The 23,887-nt window shown below is 46.9% G+C and overlaps 1 protein-coding gene across 10 annotated transcripts in view; it reads left to right on the top strand.

Moving 5' to 3' along the window:
- The window catches only part of MACF1 (microtubule actin crosslinking factor 1), a 203,976-nt gene that overhangs the window by 89,844 nt on the left and 90,245 nt on the right, over positions 1-23,887 (top strand). For 8 of the 10 annotated variants that reach the window (XM_081203849.1, XM_081203847.1, XM_081203846.1 and 5 more), the window contains 16 exons: positions 571-786; positions 2,027-2,176; positions 4,272-4,499; positions 7,493-7,642; positions 8,092-8,325; positions 8,534-8,746; positions 9,177-9,719; positions 10,500-10,676; positions 11,570-11,693; positions 11,981-12,189; positions 12,459-12,776; positions 13,686-13,855; positions 15,842-15,998; positions 17,245-17,362; positions 21,960-22,022; positions 23,274-23,515. In XM_081203849.1, coding sequence (XP_081059975.1) covers positions 571-786; positions 2,027-2,176; positions 4,272-4,499; positions 7,493-7,642; positions 8,092-8,325; positions 8,534-8,746; positions 9,177-9,719; positions 10,500-10,676; positions 11,570-11,693; positions 11,981-12,189; positions 12,459-12,776; positions 13,686-13,855; positions 15,842-15,998; positions 17,245-17,362; positions 21,960-22,022; positions 23,274-23,515 — 3,312 coding nt within the window. The remainder of the gene's footprint in view (positions 1-570; positions 787-2,026; positions 2,177-4,271; positions 4,500-7,492; positions 7,643-8,091; positions 8,326-8,533; positions 8,747-9,176; positions 9,720-10,499; positions 10,677-11,569; positions 11,694-11,980; positions 12,190-12,458; positions 12,777-13,685; positions 13,856-15,841; positions 15,999-17,244; positions 17,363-21,959; positions 22,023-23,273; positions 23,516-23,887) is intronic. The other 2 variants (XM_081203843.1, XM_081203841.1) reach the window with 2 other exon arrangements.

The raw sequence follows: 23,887 nt of genomic DNA, 5'->3' as shown, positions 1-23,887 counted from the left end.
TCACAGGAGAGCACCTTTGTTCCCTGTCAACTTGCTGTGCCTGTAAGCTTCTCAGGGACTTCTGAAGAGTCTTGTGGCACCTCAAAAGGCTAACACTCAATCAGATGAGTTACTGTTGCTGTTCATTCTTTTCACATCCTCTGTAGTTTTTGCAAAGTACTTTTTAGCCTTTGGTCTGATCTACCCCTGTGATGTAGATCACACTAGGCGAATGAGGCTGCGAGAGTATTGTGTGTGTGCACGCATGCCGAAAGCTGTAGAAGGGAGTTCAGGGCCATTGTGAGAATTGAACCCTCGTCTACACCCTTAAACCAGATTACAATTGTTGGTTTGTTTTTTACTTGTACTGGATTGAACTATCTGGACCAAATCTTGCTTCATGCTTGGACGATGACACATGTACAAGAGCTTCTTGGATTCTGCTGCTTGGACAGGATTACCATGACGTGAAAAGAGTTGAGAAGCCTTAACAGCAGACAGGGGGAGTGTGAGGCTCAAGTTCGTTCCAGCCTTGGCAGGACCATTTGTCTTGCTTAGATGTCTGCTTATAGGTACCCTTTTGCCCCTTAGGCCTTGGACGCAGAGCTGAGGAACTTGTCGGCTCCAATGAATCAGGAGCTGGAGGCAGTGAAAGGGATTGTATCCAACCCTCCCTGGGAAGTCCCTGAGCAATTACTGAAGGCTTTGGAGAAAGATGCCAAGAACCTTCAGAAGTCTTTTGGCTCCGTCAGCAAGGCCCTGGACTCTTGGCTACTGAACCTTCGTGCTGCGACAGAAGCAGAAAAGGTACTGCACTCCTTACAGCCTTCCTTTGGCAAGGAGGCTCCATGTTTGTTCAAAAAAGGTGCTTGCCGATTCTATGGAAAAGGAATGTTCTGGGAAGCACAGGACCCACCCTTCCAGGGTCCTTCCAGGCGGGTGCTTATTGTGGGGTGACTGCTCCTCACGCATGCAGGAGTTGTTGTTTTTGCAGCATCCACACAACATCATTGGCATCAAAATGCCAGTCTGTATCCCCCCCCCCCCCGTTTAACCTGTATCTACGCTTTCTGGGGAAAATACAGTGTTAAAGAATCCTGTTGCAATATCCGAACAACTTTTTTTACAATATTAAATTCCTGGAAGCAACCCATATTTTTCCTCGAAGGGGTAGAAAATGGGCCATTGTATGCAAGCAAAATAGAGCTGCAAAGATCTCATGTCTGAATGTCCCGTCCCCCCCCCCCCACACACATTGCATAAGTGGAGGTTTGTTTTATTCATTCATTTCACAAAATTTATATACTACTTGATAGTAAAAATAGACCTCAAAGTGGTCTACAAAAATGAAATTATCAATAAGAAAAATCAACCATTATCCACAGTAGACTAAAAGCAGATTAATACTCACATCAACTTTCTAACCCCTGTTTGTCCTTAACGTGCCATTAAGAGCATAAGAATATAAGAACAGGCCTTCTAGATCACGCCTACACCCATCTATTCCAGCATCCTGTTCTTGTTCTCTTTGTGGTCAGCAGATGTTTTGGGGGGAAATGCCAAATAATTAAGTGATGTCCTGGGCCTCAACCGTACATTGTCCCACCTCTGAACACTGCCTGTGTGGAGTGTGTGCATCTGAGTTTCAGGGGCCACTTCATGCGACAGTTTTTGTGGGGAAAAGATTCACCCATGCATAATTTTCCCCCTTAGTTTGTCTTTTCTCTGCACAATGACTCCTCGTACAGCAATAGGAATTTCTTGCATACTGAAAAAGACTTCCTTTTTTGCGTGCCCCCCCAACATTGTTTAAAAAGCAGCTATTGCTACTGCTGCTATATGTGAGCCCATTCACAAGAGCTCTCCTTCCACATGGATCTTGAGGGGAGAGTCACCTTGTGGAGACACTTTTGCTTCAAGAGTTTTGCGCCTGTCAGCTAAAATGCCAGTATTTGTTAAGGTTCGGCATCTTTGGCTGACCTTGGTTTGCCCTTTTGTTCCTATTCTGGTTTTAATAATTATTTCTCTGTTGTTGTTTCATTTTGAGGCTGAAATCCTAGCGCAGCATGGGAAGCTGCAGGGCCGGCTCCAGGAGCTGCTGAGCTGGGCGTCTGACACCACAGAGTTACTCAACCATCTAGAGTCCCACACTAAAACTGATGCCAGCAGCTTGAATTCCTGCCTCCAGAGCTACAAGGTAGTTGCCATAGCAACGTCACAGGCTAAGCCTGACTGGGAGGGTGGTAACTTCCCACGGAGGGGGCAGGGAGTTCCTGGTTGTCCGCATGCAAACTAGGGGACCTATACTCTCTGCTGAGAGCACCCTTGGGACCAGTCACTTTGGGCCTTCTCCCTTGGCTCACTTCATTTCAACCATGAATGCAATTATCCTATCAGCTACTCAATATTTGTAAAAAGGCATATGTTTAGGAAGTTGTCCTCAGTATTTACAAACTCATTCTGGGACCTTTCCAGTTCTGCAAATAACAGCCACATGAGAATGGCCCTGCTGTATTGGATCATTGGTCTGTCTGGTTGAGAGTGTTGCTCCCTTATGGAGCCAGATGCTTCAGGGTATTTCACAAACGGGGCTGTTATGGTGGTAGCCATTTTCTGCTAGTTGCTAGCCAGCATCCTGACCACCAAAGGCTGCCTTTATGGAAATTCTGGGGGATGAATTCAGAGGGCCAGAGAGAGGCTGGTAGGCCTCTTTTTTCTTCCCTCATTCATCCCCACCCCCACACCCTCCACTTTTCTTTCATTGCCCTAAGTTGTCCTCCTTTTGTCCCCCCCCCCCCACACACCTTTTGGCAAGATTCAAGAACTCTGCTTAGTGGAGACTCCTTGCTTGTCTAGACAAAGCTCCACACCCCCCACCCCCCCCACACACCATGCAGGGGGGTCTGCATTATTATCTAAAAATGGATCTGTGATGGCAATTAGCATCACCCATGCATTTTGCGCCAGTAGACATCACAACCGTTTGTGCAAGACTGTGAGTGCTGTAAGTTATAACCATTTATGGTTATGAATTGTGTAGCTTTATGATCTGGCATTTGAAAAAACACAACTATTTCCTCTTCTCTGCCTGGAGCTCTTGAGAGCTTTTTGTGGGTGTGTGGCATGCCTGAGTTTGCAAATGGCTCCTCCCAAGATAATATGGCTGGGAAGCCAGACCTTAAGCTGTATGACCTGCTATTTGGAGAAAGTGGTAGGGCTGCCAGCCAATTCCTTTATACTTAGAAAAGCCTTTGCCAATCTGGTGCCCTCCAAATGTTTCAGACTACAACTCCCATCATCCCCTGCCTACGTTGGTTTGACTTCGAATGTGACATTGCCAGGCATTTCTTGTTTTTCCGGGTGATGAGAAGCTCCCCAGGGAAGGGTGGGCAGGGTTTAGTTTCTTTGGGATGGGAAGGGAAACCAGACTACACCCTGAAGTCTTAAGGTGTAGTTGTAATGTATATTTTAAGATATAACAAATGTAAGGAGAGCATTTGGGAAGCAAACCAAGACTTCTGCATCAAGCTGCAATTCCACATCAGGTTCCCAGGGAGAAAGAGCTTGCACCCTGGGGTGTCTCTAAAGTTGTGTGGGAATAATTGATTTCACTTCTCATTTAAAGGCAAACCTACCAGCTATGCACATCCTGAAACAATATGTGAACTGAAACACAGCCATCCTTTGAAATTTACATTTCTCCGAATTTTGTGTTCCTTTCCAAGCAAATAATTAGTACAGAAATGCATATACCAGGGGAATGCATACATAAATGCATATTTTAATGAAAATAGCACATTAAAATGCTTTATATAAGGGGGAAATGGCCTGCAAAAATATGTTTATTGGGCAAAATTACATAACAAAAATTGTGTAATTGAAGTGTATACTAAAATGCTGCTGAATTTTCATTAGGACTTAAAAACCACACACAATCCGGTGCAAAAATGTGATTGGGGAAAATAAGAAACTGAGAGAAACTGACCCATCCTTAGGTGCTTCACCTTCATCCACGCACAAATTCATGGTGTGTGAGAGACAGAGGGGCAGAGAATGAATTCAGACTGGCTCTGAGCTATTTCTCTGCCCTTCTCCCTAGCTGTAAGTGTGTCAATTTCAGGCTATCAGGGAAAGCTTCCTGCCCTGATGAAGGACCATTAAGCCTCTTTTGTTTTAAAGTCTCTGGTCACTTGGTCATTCAAGCACGTGAAACTTGCAAAGGTATCCTGTGGGTGACTAAAGTCTCAGAGTGGCTACATTTTCTCCCTCTTCCCCTCTCTTGACGTGGCCAGGAGCTGAAAAGGCCCCTTGCAGATACCAAAGCTCAGCTTGATGCAACAGCCCTTGACATTCAGTTCTTCATTTCTGAGCACGCTCAAGACTTGTCCCCGGAACAAAGCAGGCAGCTGTTGAGGCTGCTGAACGAGCTGCAGACATCCTTCCGGGAACTTTCAGAGAGGCTGGCCACCCGGGCAGAGGTCCTTCAGGTCTGTCTCCAGCAAGCGGAGCAGACAGATCAGGTGACAGTGATGGAGTGGCAACCTCTTTGCTGTTTCGTATTTAACAGGGAGCAGAATGTGTGTCTTTTCCTTTTTAACCAAGCTGCCCTTCCTACAGTTTCTGTACGCATCCTTTTGCAATTAAGTTGTGGCATCATAGAGTGTGTCAGCTGCTGCTTCAAAGCAGAGAGATGCCTCATTTCTGTGTCTCTCTCCTTCCATCCTCCCTTTCACAGAGTGAGTCAGGACTCCAAATAGGTGGCTGTTCTAAGGACAATGGGGGACACCAGTTAAGCTGGTTTCTGTCATGGCGGTGGGGCTGAATCTTGCCTCTCAATAAGGAAGGCTAAAGTAATGACTTGGATGGAGCAAGAGGGGAGAAACAGAGCATTAAAAGCAACACATTTGTGACTCAAGTGTTAGCCCAGGGTCTGGGGGACTTGTTGCTAACTGTGGTTTTTAGCTGTAATAGGTGTGCAGATGCACAGTATGAGTGCAACAGGCACAGTGGTCCAATTTTGCACATGAACAAGCTTATTCTGCGGAACTGTGTCTGCTGCACTCCTCACTTTGTTGAGTTAGGAGCAACAAACCATGAGCCCTTCTTTAATGTGTTGTGCAAAATGCTGCTCGTGGCTTGTTTATCTCCAAACAAGTCACGCTTAGTAGGCCAAGAGACTGAGCACCAAGCTTTGTTTGTAGAGGAACAAACCAGGAGTGCTGGTTTGTATGTTATGGTTTGTGGCAGGTAGGTGGAACCTTTGGCCTGCAAGTCTGTTTTCCTCCAGCCATGCCCACTTTTCTCTCACCTCCATCATCTGATTTCAGATGTGTCAAGAAAATCTGTGGGTACAAAGGGAGAACTTTTGCAAGCAGTGCTTGCTTTTGGTAACTGTTTAAATTTTGGGTGGTTCCAACCTGCTGGTCAAAGGGCATCACCGTTACCTATCCCTGGTTTAGGACTTGACACAAAGCATGAACATGGTGGAAATAGTGCAGAATACACAGTTGCACGCAAGGCCCACTCAGGGCTGCAGTTTAATCAAAACCACCTCCCCCCCCCCCACCCATTGTTCATCTGACTTTTCTCAGACTGGAGAAAGTCTTTTGTGAAAAATCAGTACAGTCTCTGCAAACATAGTTACCATTCCAGCCCCTGTTCTGTCTTATATTTAAGGAATGGAGTTTTGATATGCACACTGGTGTTTTAAAGGTGCCGGGTGCACTTGCCCTCTGTATACTTTTACCAGCAGATATAAGCACATTCTTGGTTACCCTCAAGCTTTCCTCACTTTAGCAGCCTAATTTTGATGCTGTTGTTAAATAATTGGGAGCAGAAATCCTTGCCAATCCATTGCAGATCATCCAAAGATCTACCCAGCAGGTCCAGTCTACCATTGCTTACCCCTGCCCTTTTTTTAGAAGATTATCCGTAGGAAGCATAAATATAAACGTGGAAGCATTGTGAGCTCAGCTCAGTTCTGGTGTTTAGAACCCATGTCAGAGACACTCGCAGGCTCCAGTTGGTGGGTCTTTGGGTTCTAGTGAAGCACAAAATAGATTCAGCAAGCTTGAATTCTTCCCTCCACTGATCTAGAGAATGTAGAGTGAATATTCTAAGAACAGGAAGAATATCTGCTACTAAGACCCTTCTGTGCTTTTGAGTTCAGCAATGCATCCACTTTGGCCCTTAAGAAGTGCACACAAGGATGCTCAATAAAGGTGTGCTTTGGCAGCCCCCATAACTGCATGCCCCTGCCTCTCTTTTTCCTTCAGACACTGCTAATACAAGTAAGGTTTTGTTTAACAATTGTCCCCTTGTAATGTGTGCCTATTCTGCCTCTCTTCTTTTTGTGTATGTGTGTTTGTGTGTATTAACCGTTTTGCTTTGCCTTTTCAGATTCAGTGTGCTCCCATCCCTAATGCGAGAAGATCTTGTTATGCTGCTGAAGAGTGCTTTTTTAGCAGTGCTCTTTTCCCCTCTCCTCCTCCTCAAACTGCTTCTGTTATTTGGCTTAAGGAATGTCTGAAAATGAACAAAAAAGCCCTGTTTTTCATTTGGCAGAAGTTTGTATGTTTTGATCGTAAGGCACCAAGGGAAAGACAAATTGCACACTGGTTGAAAGAAGGATGGCCCAGGGTCACACATCATGCTCAATGACGCCCTATTTGCAGAACTCCCAAGAGGATAATCTGGGACTTGGTTTGGTGCAGTGTCCAAAATTCACTCACACTCACTCTGTCTCTCTTTATCTCTCCCACTGTTCCCAGAAATAACATTTTTTTGGGTTTATAGCAGTTGTGCAAGGTCATTTAGCACAGCTTGTTATTCCCCAGGTATCTTTTGTTCTTGAGACTGGGATGCAAAAACAGGGCTTCAAGCAAAAGTTGGGTTAATTGCTTTCTAGCCCTGACAGCATAAGCCAGAATAACTGCCTCCATGGAAATGATTTATGTTTGGGTTCAGTGAATGTGTTTCCCCACCCCTCAGTGGGAGAAAGGGGCATGAAAAGTGTTACATTGGAATGCAAAAAAAAAGAAAAGAGAAGGATTTTGCAGGAAAGGTCTTCAAGGAGAAGACCAGATTCTTCCTTCCTCTGATTTTCCTGCAAGAGCCACACAGATTTTGCCATCCATTTTCCCTCTGATAAGTCATCTTTCAAGGAAAAAGCCATCAGGTCAACATCAGTCCTTGAGAAGTGGGCTGCTATATGGGAATAAAAGAGGGAATTAAAGGCAGAAGAAAGAACCTAGATGGCAAATGACTCCATTTTAAACCATATATGCTTTGATGTGCCAGACAATGGACCTAAATGACTGTCTAGAGCAAAAGTAAAGGGTGAAGCAAGAGAGTGTGTGTGAGAGAGATGATGCCTCTTGCGAGCCATTGACTGCATCTGCTTAAGTGCTTTCTGTTTTGCAACTTGTTTGGCTTGTATTTGTGGTTTTAACAGTTGAGTTGAACGGCATTAACAGGTGCTTTGTTTTTGTTAAACAATCCAAAATCTAAACAGACACTTCAAGAACAGCAGGCAATACGCAGCCAGAAACTGGAGGAGTTGTGCACTTGGATGAACCAGGCTGAGCACAGACTGGTGGATCCACAGGGAGCAGTGAGGGAAGGGGACCTCTCTGTACTGCAACAGAGCCAGAGTGACGTTAAGGTGAGAACACAATTGAAGGAGGCTGGACCACTGCACTGTGTTTCCCTTGATGGAGCTGGTAGGCCAGGTGGCAAAACACACCTTGTGACCAGGCTGGTTTGCTGGGTGTTTCTTCTTTCCACACTCCAGCATCTGCACTCATGTTTTGTTCTGTCTTTGTTACAATGCAAGGTGTGTGGCTTGTTTATTTGCTTTGTTTCGTTTGTAACACATCCCTCAAGCCGGTAATCCCAGGGCAGAGTTGGTGCACCATATATAAAAGCAAACTAACAATTCAACAGTTCTAATAAAATCAACAGGACAGCATGAAATCTAAGCATAATCTCTGCTCAGAAATCAGTGGCCTCTTGCCTCAAGAACTCAGCATCATTACAAGTCTGTGAATACCAGCTTACAGTTATGCCAGAGATGGTCACTCTCTTTGCTGCTCTTTTGATTTCTGCCATTAGGACTTGCAGAGAAGCCTGCACAGCCGAGCAGCCTCTTTTGCCGGTGTCTTGAAAGCGACAGAGGAGTTCCTGGAGGAGAACCGGACCAAACTGGACCCCAAGGAACTGGCATCCCTGCAGGAAAGGCTCTGCCAGGCCAAGGAGCAGTACCAGTCCCTGCAAGAGAGGACGGAGGCGGCGCAGAAGGAGCTTGAGAGTGCTGTGAGCACTGTGGTGCAACAGCAAACAGAAAAGGTACAGCACCACACAACCTGGAACTGGTGTGGAAGATCCCTCCTTCGCATTAGGAGGGAGTTGGGTAAACTTATAAGAGGCTATGTGTTATCCAGTGCTCTGTGAATTGTAGTGGGATGCTTCTGCGGCATGCAAAATTCTAGCCCATATTTACCCATTCTGTGCTTTGTAATCTATCAGCTTCCTATGCACTCTGCTCTGTTTCCAGATTAGAGCTGTCAAAGACTTTGAAGAAAATAAGAGTAAGATTGAATCTCTTCTGCACTGGGTGGCATCACTAGAGCAGCCCAAGGAGCTCACAGAAGCTGAACACCACCGAGTGGGTCTAGTGACTGGAAGAGTCCAAGATAACCCTGATGGTGGATTCAAGGAGGCTGACAGAGTTGAAGAAGATCTCACTTTGCACTATGAGAGCTTGAAGGTTGGTGGGGTCTGCTGGATGGAGGGTTGAGTTAAAGATCTAGGTGTAAAATCCAGCTAAGCTAAGAACACATTTGCTGAAAGTCAGGAGTGGGGACCTTTTTCATCCCCAAGAACCGCATTCCTTTGTGGGGAGCTCTGTCTTCTGGCAGAAGTTGGTAAAATCAGGATAGTCAGAAAGAACAGCTGAGGGAGGGAGGCCTGCCCCCGCTGTCCCCCAACATTTGCCACCTGTGGCAGTTGCCTCATGCTGCCTAACAGTAGGGCTAGCCCTATGGGCTCGATACTGCAGAACTGTATGAAGGCTTTGCATTTTTGAAGGTGGCTGCAGTTTCCCTCCCTAGCCTTGTAAAGGGCCCAGGTTCTAATTTCACGCGGTCAGTGTGGACTTGGATGTACTTCAGCCTGGTTGTTTGCTGCTGTTGTTCCAGGTCCGCCATCAGGAGCTTCTCTCTCAGCAGCAAGAAGTCATTCTAGCTACGCAGTCAGCCCAGGCCTTCCTGGACAAGCAAGGCCACAGTCTTGCCCCGGAGGAGAAGCAGAGGCTGCAGGGGAGACTGGAGGAGCTGAAGGGACAGTATGCCACCACCTTGTCTCAGTCTGAGGTGCGGCTCAAGCAATCACAGGCGCTCCGGGATGAGCTGCAGAAATTCCTCCGGGACCATGTGGAGTTTGAGGCTTGGCTGGAGCAGGCCGAGCAAGAGCTGGAAAGGATGCGTGCAGGAGACGGCAGCCTCGAGTCCCTTCAGCCCCTGCTCCAGCGGCAGAGCAGCTTTGCAGAAGATGTAATCTCACACAAGGGGGATTTGCGCTTTGTGACAATGTCCGGGCAGAAAGTGCTGGATGCAGAGAAGGTGGCAGCAGAAGCTGGGACTGCTGGGGGGCCTCCAAGGCCTGAGGTTTCAGCTACTGGGGTGCTGGTGAAGAACAAGTTGGACGATGCCACCAAACGATACAGTTCTCTCCATTCCAAGGTACAAGAACAGTGATAAAAAGAAGGTGTAGACCTCTGGATGTAGAACAAGCAGGCCATAGGACAGTGGTTCCCAAAAGTTTGGGGCCAACACCACCCCCCCCCCGTTCCATAAACTCATCTCCAATGCCACCCAACCCCCCCTTTTTAAAAACAAAAACAAAAAAACAATTGTTATTCAGAAGAGCAGTTTGCACAACCCACTAAGGAAGATAAGAACACAATAAAATTCAGATAAGAATTATGCATGAAAAATAAAATAGCAGTAAAATTTTAAATATAAAGCATGGAAGGTGGGAACTTTGGGAACCACTGTGATATGTCTTCATTCCTGGAGCTTAATGTGGGCCTCCCATGTTGTTGATTTTTTTTATGATTTGTACATAGCCTTGGTATAGCATAGTGACAGAGTATTGGACTACGTTCTGGGAGCCCGGGGGTTCAAATCTCCATGTGGCTCACTGGGTGACCTTGGCTAGTCGCTGCCTCTTAGCTTAGCCTAACCCACAGTTAACACGATGATAAAATATAGGAGGGGGAGAACCATGTCTGCCACTTGAGCTCTTTGGAGAGAAGGTGGGATATAAATATAATTATAAGCTACTGATTGTGGGAAATTGGAAAGTGAGCTTTCTAATCCCTTATGATCTCTACAACTGACCATGGTTGTCATCTTGGCTATCCATCTGTGTGGGGTGGGGCAAAACCTGAACCTTGCTATTGCACCTTAGCCTTAGACTTACCGCAGAATCATCTGTGACAATTGTCTCCTTTTTTGCAGTGCACTGCGCTTGGTTCCCATCTGAGTATGCTCCTGGATCGCTCTCAGCAGTTCCAGGACATAGCAGAATCTCTCCAGACGTGGCTACAAGAGAGTGAAGAGGCTATGGCAACTCTCCTGTCAGAGCCTGTTTCTTCAGATCCAGCCATTTTACAGAGGCAGCTTGCCAGTGCCAAAGTAAGTGAACAGGGCTCATAGCTCCCCTGGCTTAGTCTTGGAATTGTTAGGAATCTGGGTTAGCATATGGCGTTGTACATTACATATATGGCAGCCTTCACCAAAACTGCTACCCACCAGATGCTGTTGGATTCCAATTTCCATCAGCCCCAGGCAGCATGGGCAGCAGCCAAGGATAATGGGAGTTGTAGTCCAACAACATTCAGAGGGCACTCACATGGGGAAGCCTAGTATGCTGCCTTGCTTGATCTCATAGAATGTGTAGCCCCCAAAAGAGCACAGACGTGTGCAAAGTACATTTTCCTCTCCACTGAATATTTCATTCATCCATTCATTCCATTTATTCATCTCATAATGAAAATATTTCCCTGGGTGACTTCCAAAGTGATAGCAACAAAATTAAAACTTATGATTCAGGAATAAACCAATTAAACCCACCCAGCAACAATTCAACAAAAAAACCAGTGCAACGTGACCAACGTATGTCAATAACCAATGACCAGTTCACTGCCCGTAAGGCACTGCCTACCCCCAAAAAGCTTGGCCCAGTTAGTTGCCATCAAAGTTGGCAAGATCAATGATGGTTAAAAACACAGAGTGTCCATGATGATTAAGTATATTATGAACATAGGAAGCTGTGTTCTATTGAGTCAGACCATTGGTTGGTCTCTGGCAGCAGCTCTCCAAGTTTTCAGGTAGGGGTCTCTCCCAGCCCTACCTTAAGATGCCCAAGATTGATCTGAGGACCTTCCATGTGCAAACAGATGCCCTGCCACTAACATATGGCCCTTCCCTAACCACAGCCAGGATTTATTGAGATATTATATCAAAGAGCTGCAGCTTATTCTTCATGTCTGTCCCTGCTCTAATTCCTGCCATGTCAATTGCAACAGCACCTGCAGGAAGACCTTGCAGAGCACCAAGTGCCTGTAGAGAGGCTTGAGAAGGCAGCTCGGTCCCTCTTGGAAATACACGAAGCGCCCTTACCTGTTCACAGAGGCATTCAGGAAACCACAGGTAAGGATGGAAAGAGCTGCTTTCTGGCCCTTGTTGCTCTGTGGACTTCCCAGGGGGGTTCTGGAAATGGGAAGGTGCTGTTTGAGTTCACCACCTCCAGCACCAAAGTGCCTTGGGCTGGCCAGCTCTGAGAAATAACATTTCTCAACCTCCTTAGTTGGCCTTTTACACGGCTGAGTGATTTGTGGCAGCTGGACCCCACACGAACTATGGGGTACTGTACTGGAAGCCCTCCACCCATTTTAATTTTCCGCACCCAGTTTGTAATGGATTTGGTGCTCCCTCAGATTCCCTCGTGAGCCGTTTCCAGAACCTATCCTGTCAGATGGCAGAACGCTCAGACCTCTTGCAGAAGTCCATCGCCCAGTCCCAGAGTGTGCAGGAGGGGCTGGAGAGCCTCCTTCAGTCCGTGGCTGAGGTAGAGAGGAACCTCCAGAGGGAAGACGTGGCTGCTTTCTCCTCCACCTCCATCCAGGAGTCTCTCGCCACAAACATGGTAAGCCGGGGTTTGTCTTTGCTTTCTGCCCATGGTTTTCTTCCCAAATATTTCTGTGCAGGGTAGACTAAAGTATTTTTATGCACACTTTGGAATGCACCAAAACTGCACTGCAAAAGCAAGAGACATGCGTAGTCCAACAGGGAGTTGCGTTTCAATCCACAATGAAGTTCAGGATTGGGTCAGTTGGCTGTGAAAAGCGAGCAGAACAGAATTCCTTCCCCCCAATCCTTATGTCTGCCTGCCTGCCCTTGTGTGTCCGTTAACAGAAGCTGAAGCAGGACATCGCCAGGCAAAAGAGCAGCCTCGAAGCCACCCGGGAGATGGTGACCCGCTTCATGGAGACCGCCGACAGTGCCACAGCTGCCGCTCTGCAGAGCAAGCTGGCCGAGGTGACAGAGCGCTTTGGCAGCCTTTGCCGGCAGCAGCAGGAGAAGGAGGACGCCTTGAAGGATCTCCTCCCCAAGGTGGAGCAGTACGAGCACCTCTCTGAGAAACTGCATCAGTTCATGGAGAGCAGGATGCGGCTGTTGGCCTCGGGAAACCAGCCCGATCGTGACATTGCTCACTTCTCCCAACAGATCCAGGTGAGATGATGGTGGAGAGAGACAGAGAGGAGTGATGGGGGACCAGGCATAGCTCAGGAGTGGAGCCACAGGATTGTATGCACAGGTGCCTAGGTCCAGTCCCTGGCACTTTGAGGTGCAAAGCTGGGAAAGGCCTTTGGGGACTTGATGGACCAAAGGTCTGGCTCAGAATAAAGCAGCTTTTACATGCATGGGAATGCAGCATGCTCAGAGTTTGAACACTGAAAACGAGGGCTCATTTGTAATCCTGATTGCTGGGGGAGAATGTGTGTGAGAGAGCAAGATGGAGGAGGGAAGGAGTTTGTGAATAAGTGGGTGTCTCTTATGTGGGTGGGTGTGTAAGTGAGGGAGAGTGGGGTGGATCCACCCAGCTGCCTTTTGCATTGGCCCTGCCCGTTGCTAGCATGTGGCCCCTAAATGTTAACAAGGAAGGAATATGGCCCTCAAATTGGCCTTTACTTAATAGTTCTGTACTCCACCTTTCCTCGTTGGAAGCTCAAAGTGGCTAGCAGTACAATCAAACCAAATATTGACAATTGACTTTCACTAATAGGAGCCTTTTAATGCTCACTTTACCTCATATATGCAAAATTTAGAGAAGTGTGAATTTCAAAGGATGGCTGCATTTTGGCTTGTGTGTTGTTTTGGGAAGTGCAAATTTGGTATAATTGCCTTTCAGCATGATCTGAATAAAAATTCTTCGCACATACACACACACATGCATATCCCTTCTGCCTCCCCACAACACCCCTAGTCACACATGGCTTCCAGGAGCTGACATGAGCTGTGCAGTCTCCACTGGCGGCTTTCTGTAGTGAATTTGTCCCAGAGGACCAACTTGGACCTGTGTGTTGGACACTGCTCTTTGTTCTAATGGCAACATTCCATCCACCCCTGCTTTGTTGCCAGGAATTGAATTCTGAGATGAAGCAGCACCACGAGGACTTAGACACATTGGAACATCTGACCACGGAGCTGAGCTCTTGTGGTTTTGCAGCAGCAAGCTCCTCCTCACACCAGGAGAAGGTGCACAGTTTGCGGAAAGACTTCATGCAGTTACAGAAAGCAGCAAGGGAACGGTAAGGGGTGCTCTTTGCTGCTCTGTGATACAAAGGTGGTGATGAGCAGACACTCTGCAGCTCAGGGGTAGAGCATCTGCTTTGCATGCAGAAGGACCGAGGGTTGTGCCACATGCACAAGAGACAGTGCAAGTGGCCCTGCATCTTGTCCTTTGCGGAGGTGGAGGGCATGTTTGGAAGGGGGCCAAGATCCAGCTTCGTAATATGGCTCCTTTTACAACTTAATTCCTTTCCTGCCAGTGTGGTTTCCAAACAATGTGGCTGGTGCTTAGTCGTGAATTTTTGCTCAATAGAAATTCACACCAGTTGGAGAAGGAATGTCAGAACCAACATGTATCTAAAGCTTGGTTCTCGTTCGTTGTTGTTGTTTTGTTTTTAATGAGGGCTGCTTTGACTTTTTTCCAGAGGTCATGTTTTGGAGGGAGTTGTCTGCTTTTTTTTGGGTGGGGGGAAAGTTGTCTTTTCTTTGGAATGGAGGATGTCTGAGCATCATCAGTTTTTCTTCTATGGAATGAGTGTTTTCTCGTGCCTGTGATAGCTTCTTAGGTTTCCAAATGTGTCCCTGGGACCACAAAGATGGAGAACCCCCCTGTCTAAAGTCACAGCCTGACAAAGACATGTCAAGGCAATGCTTTTCCTGGGAACACCAAGTTTATTTTCTTTCTTTGATGGTGGTAGTGAGTTAAAACCTACTTACCTCACACCAGAGACAGAGGCAGAGAGAAGGTTGAAGAACAAAGCTGTCATAAACTGACATTTTGATAACTTGAAGGTTTCGGGAAGGGTGTAGACCATCTCTGCCTCAGTGTTTTCTCAGCATGACTGGGAGGTGGTGGTTGGCTTTGGCAGAATTTACTTAACAGGAGAACTTAGTCTAAACGTCTGCTCACTTTTCTGTGGTGGGTGGATAACCTTGTTAGGGCCTGATCAGCCAGGAACGAAGAACAGAGCATGAAGAGGCTGAGATTTCCTTTCAGTCCTTAATCCATTGGACTGAGCAACAATGTCCCAAATACAGTGGTGCCTCGCAAGACGAAATTAATTCGTTCCGCAAGTTTTTTCTTCTTGCGAGTTTTTCGTCTTGCGAAGCACGGTTTCCCATAGGAATGCATTGAAAATCAATTAATGTGTTCCTATGGAAACCGCTTGCCAGGCTGGCGGTGCGGAGAAGGGCTTTTCTCCCCACCGCAAGCCTTCAGGACAGGTACGGGAACAGAGGGGAAGGGGCGCAGCGCTTCTCCTCTGTTCCCGGGGCTTGCGGTGGGAGGAGGGTTTTTCCTCCCCACCGCCAACATTCAGAACAGCATTCTGAATGTTGGCGGTGGGAAGGAAAACCCTCCTCCCACCGCAAGTCTTCAGGACAGCCATCCGAAGGCTGGCGTGGGGAGAAGGGCTTTTCTCCCCACCGCCAGCCTTCGGAGGAGCCTTCCGAAGGCTGGCACGGGGAGAAGGGCTTTCCGCCCCACCGCCAGCCTTTGGAGGAGCCTTCCGAAGGCTGGTGCGGGGAGAAGGGCTTTCCGCCCCACTGCCAGCCTTCGGAGGAGGTCCGAGGACAGTGGGGAAGAAGCGCTGCGCTTCCCCGCTGTCCCGGAGATTTCCCTATGGGCTTTCATCTTGCGAAGGAAGCCCATAGGGAAATTCGTTTTGCGAAGCGCCTCCAAAATGGAAAACCCTTTCGTCTAGCGGGTTTTCCGTCTTGCAAGGCGTTCGTCTTGCGGGGCACCACTGTAGGTGGTCCAGTGTTGCAGAAGGAGCAGTAACAATACTTGGCATATATGCAGCTGTTAAGTGTACTTTGGACATTGTTTTTCTCATAATTCCTTACACAGCAGCCCAACACATTTTGGGAGCAGGAGTTGAGGTTGAGCCTGCTGTGGTTGCAGACTTCTCGGTGACTTAGAATTCATCTGATGGAATACATGCTAGGAAAAGGGCTAGCAGAGCTGGCCCACTTTTTTACCTGCCACCTTTCTCTCTACTTCCCAGAGAGAAGGGCGCATCTTCCTGCCAAGAACAGTTGGACGAATTCCGAAAACTGGTTGAATCCACGAAGCAGTGGCTGAAAGAAACAGAGGCGACTATCCCAGCCACAGAGGCTTCTTTGGGCACCCATGAGTTGGAGAAGCGGATGCAGCAAATTGAGGTGGGCAGAGAAAGAAGGAAAGAGTCCCAGAGCCTGCTAGGGAAGATGTGCTCTTGAGGGAGGGAGATCACAACAACATAAACAGAAGAGCGTCACTGCATCTGGGTTGATGGTCTGAATAGGGGCTAGTTTCCTCTGAAACGGCAACAAATACAGGAAGCTCTTGGGGGGACCCTCTCTTGTAGGCTTTCTCTAGTCTTCCTATAGCCAGAGCTGTGGTGTACTCTGTGAACGAACAAATCACAATTCTGCACCTCCCCCAAAATTAATCTTGAGATCTGGGTTGTGGCATTGTGCAAATGATATTTGTCTTTTGTTCTATCGGGTAGCCTCTGAATGCAGAGCGGTTTATAAATTTTGCAATAAACTAATTAAATTAAATTAACCCAAAGGGCTGCCCAGGTGGGTGATGCATCCCAAGTGCTGGGCAGACACACCTGTTAAGCATCAGCAAGACTGATGCATTGTGTGCCTTCAGGCCGTGCCCTGGGCCATTGCAGATTTGTATCAGTTTGCTTGTTTTGCAAAATATATTCTGCTTCTGAGGTTGACCTGAGGCAAAGAGATATGCAGAGCACCAGGCACCAGTTCCTGAGTACTAGAAATTCTGCTTGCCCTTTCCAAACCTGATAGCTGGGACTGAGGGGAGTCAGTATCCAAAACATCTGGAGACCACCAGGTTGGCAAAAGCTGCTCTGCCCCTCCCCGCTTTTCTGTTGAGACTTGGCAGGATTATGGCCATCTATTCAGGCCTGTCTTCACATCATTATGGGTTTTGAAAGAAAACATGGAAGCTGAAGTTCTCCAGATGTTGGATTTTTGCATCCAATAGTACTTTGTGCAGTGGAACTGGTGGAGGATACCTTTCCCTGGGGCCCAGCCTGGTGTTTCAGGAATTGCTTCCTTCCATAGAAAACTACCTGAGAACTTTCTGCTGTGGCCCCTTTCTTGGGTTGCGGCATCCAGATTACAGCATGTCTGGTCCCTTGATTGCCCAGCCTTAGGCAGGCATTGAAAACACACTCGTTTTACTGGCATTTTAAATGCTTTAAATCTGTTCTGATAGTTTCCCATGTTCTAACGTTATTTCATTTGTTGTTTTGACAAATTTGTAAGCCGCTGTAAGTATTCACTTGATGTTAAAGGGATAGGTCAGATATAAATGTGCACCAGGGCCAGCCAAGTCTTGGCATGCCCTACTTGCCTTTGTCCACCTTCTGATGCCTGACTGTGATCTCTTTAACAGGTGATCTTGGAAGAATGGACAGGGAAAGGAGTTCTTGTGGATGAGATCAACCGCAGGGGGACGGCCTTGGAGAGCCTGATAGTTGAGATTACAGCTCCTGATGCCCAGTCCAAATCAGGTGGGTGAGAGAGACAGGGGCACGTGTCTTCAAAGCTGTTTGGAGACCACAGAGACAGCACAGTCCTTCCTCCACTTTGGGAGCCCTCCTGACTTCAGTTGCTGATTTGTCCAAACCATAGAAACTTGAGGTGTGTGGCAGGGGATGGATTGGGGAATAAGCCATAAGGCTTGTCCTGATTCAGCAATTCTGCACTCTGCATAACATGTTGGAAGATCTCGCCCATTTCTGGCATTCTTGTTTTGTGTTCACATTGATGGTCAGAGGCGATGTGGTGGAGCACTTCAGTCCCCAGGCTACCTTTGTTAAAGAATCTCAAGAAGACCCATTTCTGCCTGAAACTTCAGCTGTAGTACTCTATTCCAAGTAGAGCAGCCTTCACCAACCTGTTGCCTTCCTGATGTCTTGAACTACAACTCCCATCAGCCCCCACCATACTAGCTGGGGCAGATGGGAATTTTCGTCCAAAACATCTGGAGGGCACCAAGTAGGTGGAGGTTGCTCTATTTATTTAATTTATACTCATTTTGGGATTTTTATACTGCTCTTCATTCATGATTCCAGGGATTTTTGCAGCACATAAAGCAGCAAAATACAGCAAGTTGCTATAAAAAGTAAAAAAAAAAAAAAGTAAAAGAATAAGCAGAGCAGCAGAAAACCAGAATTTCAAGTAGTAAAACACTTTAAAGGCCTAGCAGGCTAAAAAGAAAAAAAGATGAAGACTTGCATGACCCCATAGTATAAATGACACAGGGCTGAGCAGTTGTCCCCCAGCGCCATCTTCTGGAAATCACCAGAAGTGGAGTGAAACCACTGGATGGCCATTCCCACAATTCCTAACCTATAGAGGCGACCTAGAACATACAGGAAGTCATGAGTGGTCCTGGATATTCAGTATGGTAGCACTTTTCCATCACCCTCTTGACATAAATCATTTATCAGGGTGACCAATCTGCTTTCTATGCCAAGACCCAGATTGAATTGGGGGCTTGTCCATCCTGGAGTTTACGGTGTTTTTGCAGCTGTTTGCGTCTCCATTTAATACGTGTAACCCTTGGACAAGATTAAATTCAATACTTCTTCCCTTGCAGGAAATTAGATTCCAAACCACTCCACTTGCGGTCGCTGACCATTTGTTTTGGTATTTTTGGGTGGTTAGATTAATTGTCACTTTTTGCTACTCTCTTTTCCATGCCCACAACTTCCTCAGTGTTTTCGTTGCTTTTCCAGCTGTTTTTGCAACTTTCCCCAGAAAACTCCAGAAGAGAACTTTTTTTCTTTTGATCATAGAATCTTAGAGTTGGAAGGGACCCAGGGGTCATCTAGTCCACCCCCTGCAATACAGGAATCTTTGCTAAAGCATCCATGACAGATCCAACCTCTGCTTAAAAACCTCCAAGGAAGGAGATTCCATCACCTCTCGTGGCACTCTGTTCCACTGCCAAACAGCTCTTACTGTCAGAATTTTTTTCTAAATGCTTAGTCAGATTTGCACAAAACCAGAAAACTGCACAAGCAAACCACATTAAAAATGGCTGCAACAGATATATTGTGCAGCAACCTAAAAAGTGTGTGCTGAGAATTATCAATAGCTTTCATTTCTTTTCCACCCTGCTGGTAAGGGCATGTCAAGAGCTTAACCCTATATATGTCCCTTCTTTCCCTCTCCCTATTTTCCTTTTGATCCCCTCGATTGCACAAAACCAGAAAACTGCGAGAGAGAATTTACAATTGCCTGACTCTGCTTTTGCACACTTCTTGGGTGGTTTTTTTTTTTTTTTTAAGAACATGGTGTCCATGCAGCTATTAGCAACATGCCCTGTTGGTACTTAATTAGCATAATAGAATCAACAAATTAGAAGGCAGGGATGACCACAAAAGGGAATGCCTTTTGGGTATGAATGGGGATGACTGAAGTTGTTCCTCAAGTACAAATTCAAATGTGTGCTGGTGTGGACCACTCTGCTCTGATTTGAATGAGGTGGGGGAGTGGATTAACAGCTAAATAATACTCAAATGTGGCAGTTGTGTGGCCACCATCTGCTCAAGCACCTTGCTCAGGAAGAGGATGTTCCCTCCTGTCTAACAGGTGTTATCCATCCTTGAGGCCTAAGGTGACTTTGGTTTTCAAGAGACCTTCTCTCCTAAAAGCCATCAATTGCCACCTGGATGCAGGCAGTTCATTTTCTTCTTCTCCTAGATGTAATTATCCATGAAGGGCAAGGGATGAGCAAGCATGACGTAGGCCACACCTCTACACGCCCCTTGTCTGAATCTTCAGGTTGCAGCAGCTGACTGCTGCTCAGTGGTAGAGCACATGCTTTGTGTGAATCAAGTTGAGATCTATGGGAGAAGGGCAGTATATAAATTAAAATAACTAAATAAATGCTTAGTGTGCGGAAGGTCCCATTTTTAATCTCTGGTGTCTCCAGGGAGGGTTTATGAAACGCTCCTGCCTGAAACCACAGAAAGCCCGCTGATGGACCAATGGTCTGGCTTTCTATAAGGTAGCTTCCTCTGTTCCAGTGAACCCACAAGACCCGAGCAGACAGAGTCCTGGACATGCCCTTTGTCTGAATTGCTGTGCTTGTGGCAACTAGGACTGTGAACTCAGTTCAGCCTTTGATCTGAAAGCAAATTCCTTAGCTCAGAATATGCTTCTCTTTTGGTCTCACGGTGTGCAGTGGCGTAGCGTGGGGGGTGCAGGGGGGGCCGGCCGCACCGGGCGCAACATCTGGGGGTTAGGGTTAGGGGGCGCAAATCCACGGGTTAGGGGGCGCAAATTACTTGCCTTGCCCCGGGTGCTGACAACCCACGCTACGCCACTGATGGTGTGTCTTTTGCACCTGGGTCTGTTAGTAGATCTTGGGGGTTTATTAGACCTCTGCCCTCCTGTTCTCTGAACCATATATAGCCCCCCCTGGTATTTGGTTCCCAGGACTCAGTAAAATGTGGGGGAAGAAGTATTGAGAAAGCTGTGTGGTCTTGTGCTGTGCTAATTTTGTTTATGCTGAGGCTTTTTTCTCCCAATCACATCCATCATTCTAAAATGAATTGTGGCTCAGTTTGTGCATGAATTGGGCAACATAATAGCCACCCAAATACTGCTTTTGTGTTGTTGGCTCCGCACTTTACAGCGTTAATATATGCAAAGGTCAGTCACACTGGTTTCCCAGGTGACAGGATTACTTCCTGCTGCAGCACCAAGCCACATGACTTCATGGAGATTGTTCTTTGGTGTCTTCCTTGTTGTTACCCAGGCAACAACAAGGAACTGAGCTTCAGGCAAACACCCAAAGCTAAGGTTGTGACATGTCACTACCGGCTACTGAGACAACAATGAACCACCTTTGGGGTTGGGATTTTATTTACACACAGCCTTTATCATAGAGAGGTTCCGTGAAATGGCCCACATTTGGGCATGTGTGGCGATATTTTTGTACCAGTGCACAACTTTAATTAAAAACGAACAACAAACTGGGAAGTGCACTAGAGCAAATGTTTTCAGCCAGTTTTCATATTTTGCAATGGGCATAATGGAGGCTTGTGCTTTTTTGTCTTGTGGGGAGAAATATTCATCTCCATCTGTTTTTTGTTTGTTTGTTTGTTTTGTTTTAAACCAAAAAGTCTTATGCAAGGGCGATAAAAAGGTATTGTGCAAGAGTTCTACATTGTTATTATGGATTCTTTAGGCTGATATGTGTACTACAATCACAGTCTCTTGCTTGCAGAGCTTTTGAGAGAATATCTCCTCTGAACCAGGCATTCGGCCATCAGTGGAAATGAGGGCCTTTTGTTTGGTATTGGGGGCTGCCGGAAACAAGCTGGTAGAGTTGCACTTGGGTGAGGATCCAGCAGAAGTCAGGTTGTCGCAATAGACAATCTCCATGGAAACGCCCCCCCCCCCAGATGAAACACCCACAGCAAAAAATGTGCTAACGAGCTTCCACACCAGCAATCACTGCAGAAGTATAATGAGTTATTTCTAACCATATTACAACAATGGTTCCCACACCTTTTTGGGCCACTGCCCCCTTGACTCCATAAACTCATCCTCAGTGCCCTGTACCCTACCTTATAAAAAGCATTATTCAGAATAGCAGTTTACACAACCCACTAATAGCACAATAAAATTCAAAACAGGAACAATTAATTGCACATGTAATCAAAATCCAATTAAATCTATTTAGTTTAATTAATTCAACAAAATTAATGAACTTGATCCAGTAATGCCAGCTTTTCAATGTTTGGTAGTCATTTGCACCTCCAGCGTCCCCCTCACCCCCCACCCATTTGCCTCTTGGCACCCCACTAAGCAATCCTGCTCCCAGGGCAGTATCGCCTACTTTGGGACCCAGTGTTTTCAAAAGTTTGGGCTACCACTTTGATGCTGCTGAAGCTGTCCTGTGGATGCTTTAAAACATCAACATCCCCTCTCAGATGTTGGTCTCTATTTGCACATAGCCCCTTCGTGGCCTCCTAGAAAGGGCTGTATTATGGCTGCAAAGGGCACCGCTTACATGTGTTTTCAGACACCCGTATTTCTAACATGTTTTGTCTCTGTCGTTTTGTCTTGTCTCCCTGTTGTTTTGCTCAGGTTCTGTGCTGCCCGCTGGGGGAAGTTCTGTAGGCAGCATTAATGGATATCACACCTGCAAAGGTGAGAGAGCCCAGACTGTTGTGCGTGCTTGTGTGAGTTGTGTCCTGTGGCTGGTGTTGTCCTGTTGTTCTCTCAAACTAACAGGGAAGTTGGTAAGGCCGAGGCACATGTTGCTAGTTGCCCTGAAGAAGAGCCTGGCTGCTGGATCAGGCCATAGGGGACCCATCGAGTCCAGCCCTCTGTTCTCACAGTGGCCAAGCAGATGCCCCAGTGGGAATCCCGCAAGCAGGACTTGAGTATAGCAGCAGCTCTCTCCTACTGTCTTGTGATTCCCAGCAGCTGGTATTCCGATGCATCCTCTATCCCTTATGGATGGAGATTGTGTTTGGGTGCCCACTGTTGTCCCCTGTATTCAAGACAAAATATTACTGGTAGAGCACCTGCCCAGGTTCAATCCCCAGCATCTCCAGGTGGGAAAGTCCTCTGTCAGAAACCCTGGAGAGCTGCTGTCAGTCAGTCCAAGCAACACTGAGTGAGCTGGACCAATGGTCTGACTTGGTATAAAGCAGCTGGAGAAAAGAAGGTGATGCTCTAACCCCAGAGCATGTGTCACCTCTGTTTGAACTGTGGGGAGGGGAGAGGGCATGCTGCAGAGTAAAAGCTTTGCAAGGGTCCTTTCCCACCCCCTCCCAAGCCTCACCTGGTGTCCAAGGAGGATACCTTCTCACAACACTCTGGCTGCTTCACCTCAAACCAAATTGTGAGGCCTGTCTGCTGCTCCTCAGGCCAAGATGGTGGGAGTCAGAGCAAATACTGAGAACTTGCAGAATAAGAGCAAAAGGTTTTTCTGTCTGAGGTGAATATTTTGGGAGAGGGTTTAGAACAGCCTCCCCACAACCTGTTGCTGGACTACATGCAACTGGGGCTCATGGGAGTTGTTGGCTAAAACACATGGAGGGCACCAGGGTAGAGAAGACTTGCTTATTTCAAGTGCCTTTTGGAACTCATGTCTGGTCTGTTCTCAAATGCATGGCGAATAACTTGGCATTTCCTGTGACTTCATTGGCCCTGCCTTCCATCAGAATGTATGGAAACCACACATTTGTATGTATAGTGTGCCTATGAACCGCACAGGTACAACCGCACAGGTACCCCTGGAATCACCTCAGCTGATCTGCTTAGGTGTCCTGTCTTTGTCCATATGAACCCATCTCTAACTTTTTATCTTTATATTACCATCAATATGGAAATGAAATCATTTCTCTGGCTCAGATTCAGCCCTCCCCCTCTTTTTTTGTTTGTTTTGTTTAGATTTGACAGAGATCCAGTGTGACGTGTCAGATGTCAACCAGCAGTATGAGGGGCTTGGTGCCACCTTACGGGGGCACCAGGAGCAGCTGTCCTCCATGTTGGCCAAGATGAGAGATGTCCAGGAGGAGGTGGGCTCCGTGCTGAAGTGGCTGGAGTCAAAGGAGCGAGCCTTGACCGCACTGGAAGCTTCCTCCTCACCTACCAAGTCAGAGACGATGAGGGCTCAGGCGGACCATAACAAGGTTCCTATTGTTTTTCATACATACCTTGATATCCTGCTTCCTCACCTTGTTTGCAGCAGTTTGTGATAATATAAGGGGAGAACGTCCATATATGAAATAGCTTTCGGGGGGGGGGGGATATGACAAAGATACGCAATTTGGAAGTGGTCATTTTTATAGATCTGGCACAGGAGGTTCTCTTTTATAAGGCTGATCTAACTGTTGGTGCTGGTGCATGGCCAGCCACTGAGCTTAAAGGCAAGAATCTAGTTGCACCGTGACAACCACAGGCGGTTTAAGGCCTTTATGCGCAATCAAAAAAAGTAAGCAGAGCCCCAGACGTAGCATTAAAAAGGGAGTGCAGAAGGGAAAGTGTTTTTATTTTATCATTTA

The sequence above is a fragment of the Podarcis bocagei genome (assembly GCF_964188305.1).
Source record: "Podarcis bocagei genome assembly, chromosome: 7".
Classification (NCBI taxonomy): domain Eukaryota; kingdom Metazoa; phylum Chordata; class Lepidosauria; order Squamata; family Lacertidae; genus Podarcis; species Podarcis bocagei.
This window is presented reverse-complemented; position numbering and strand designations above follow the sequence as displayed.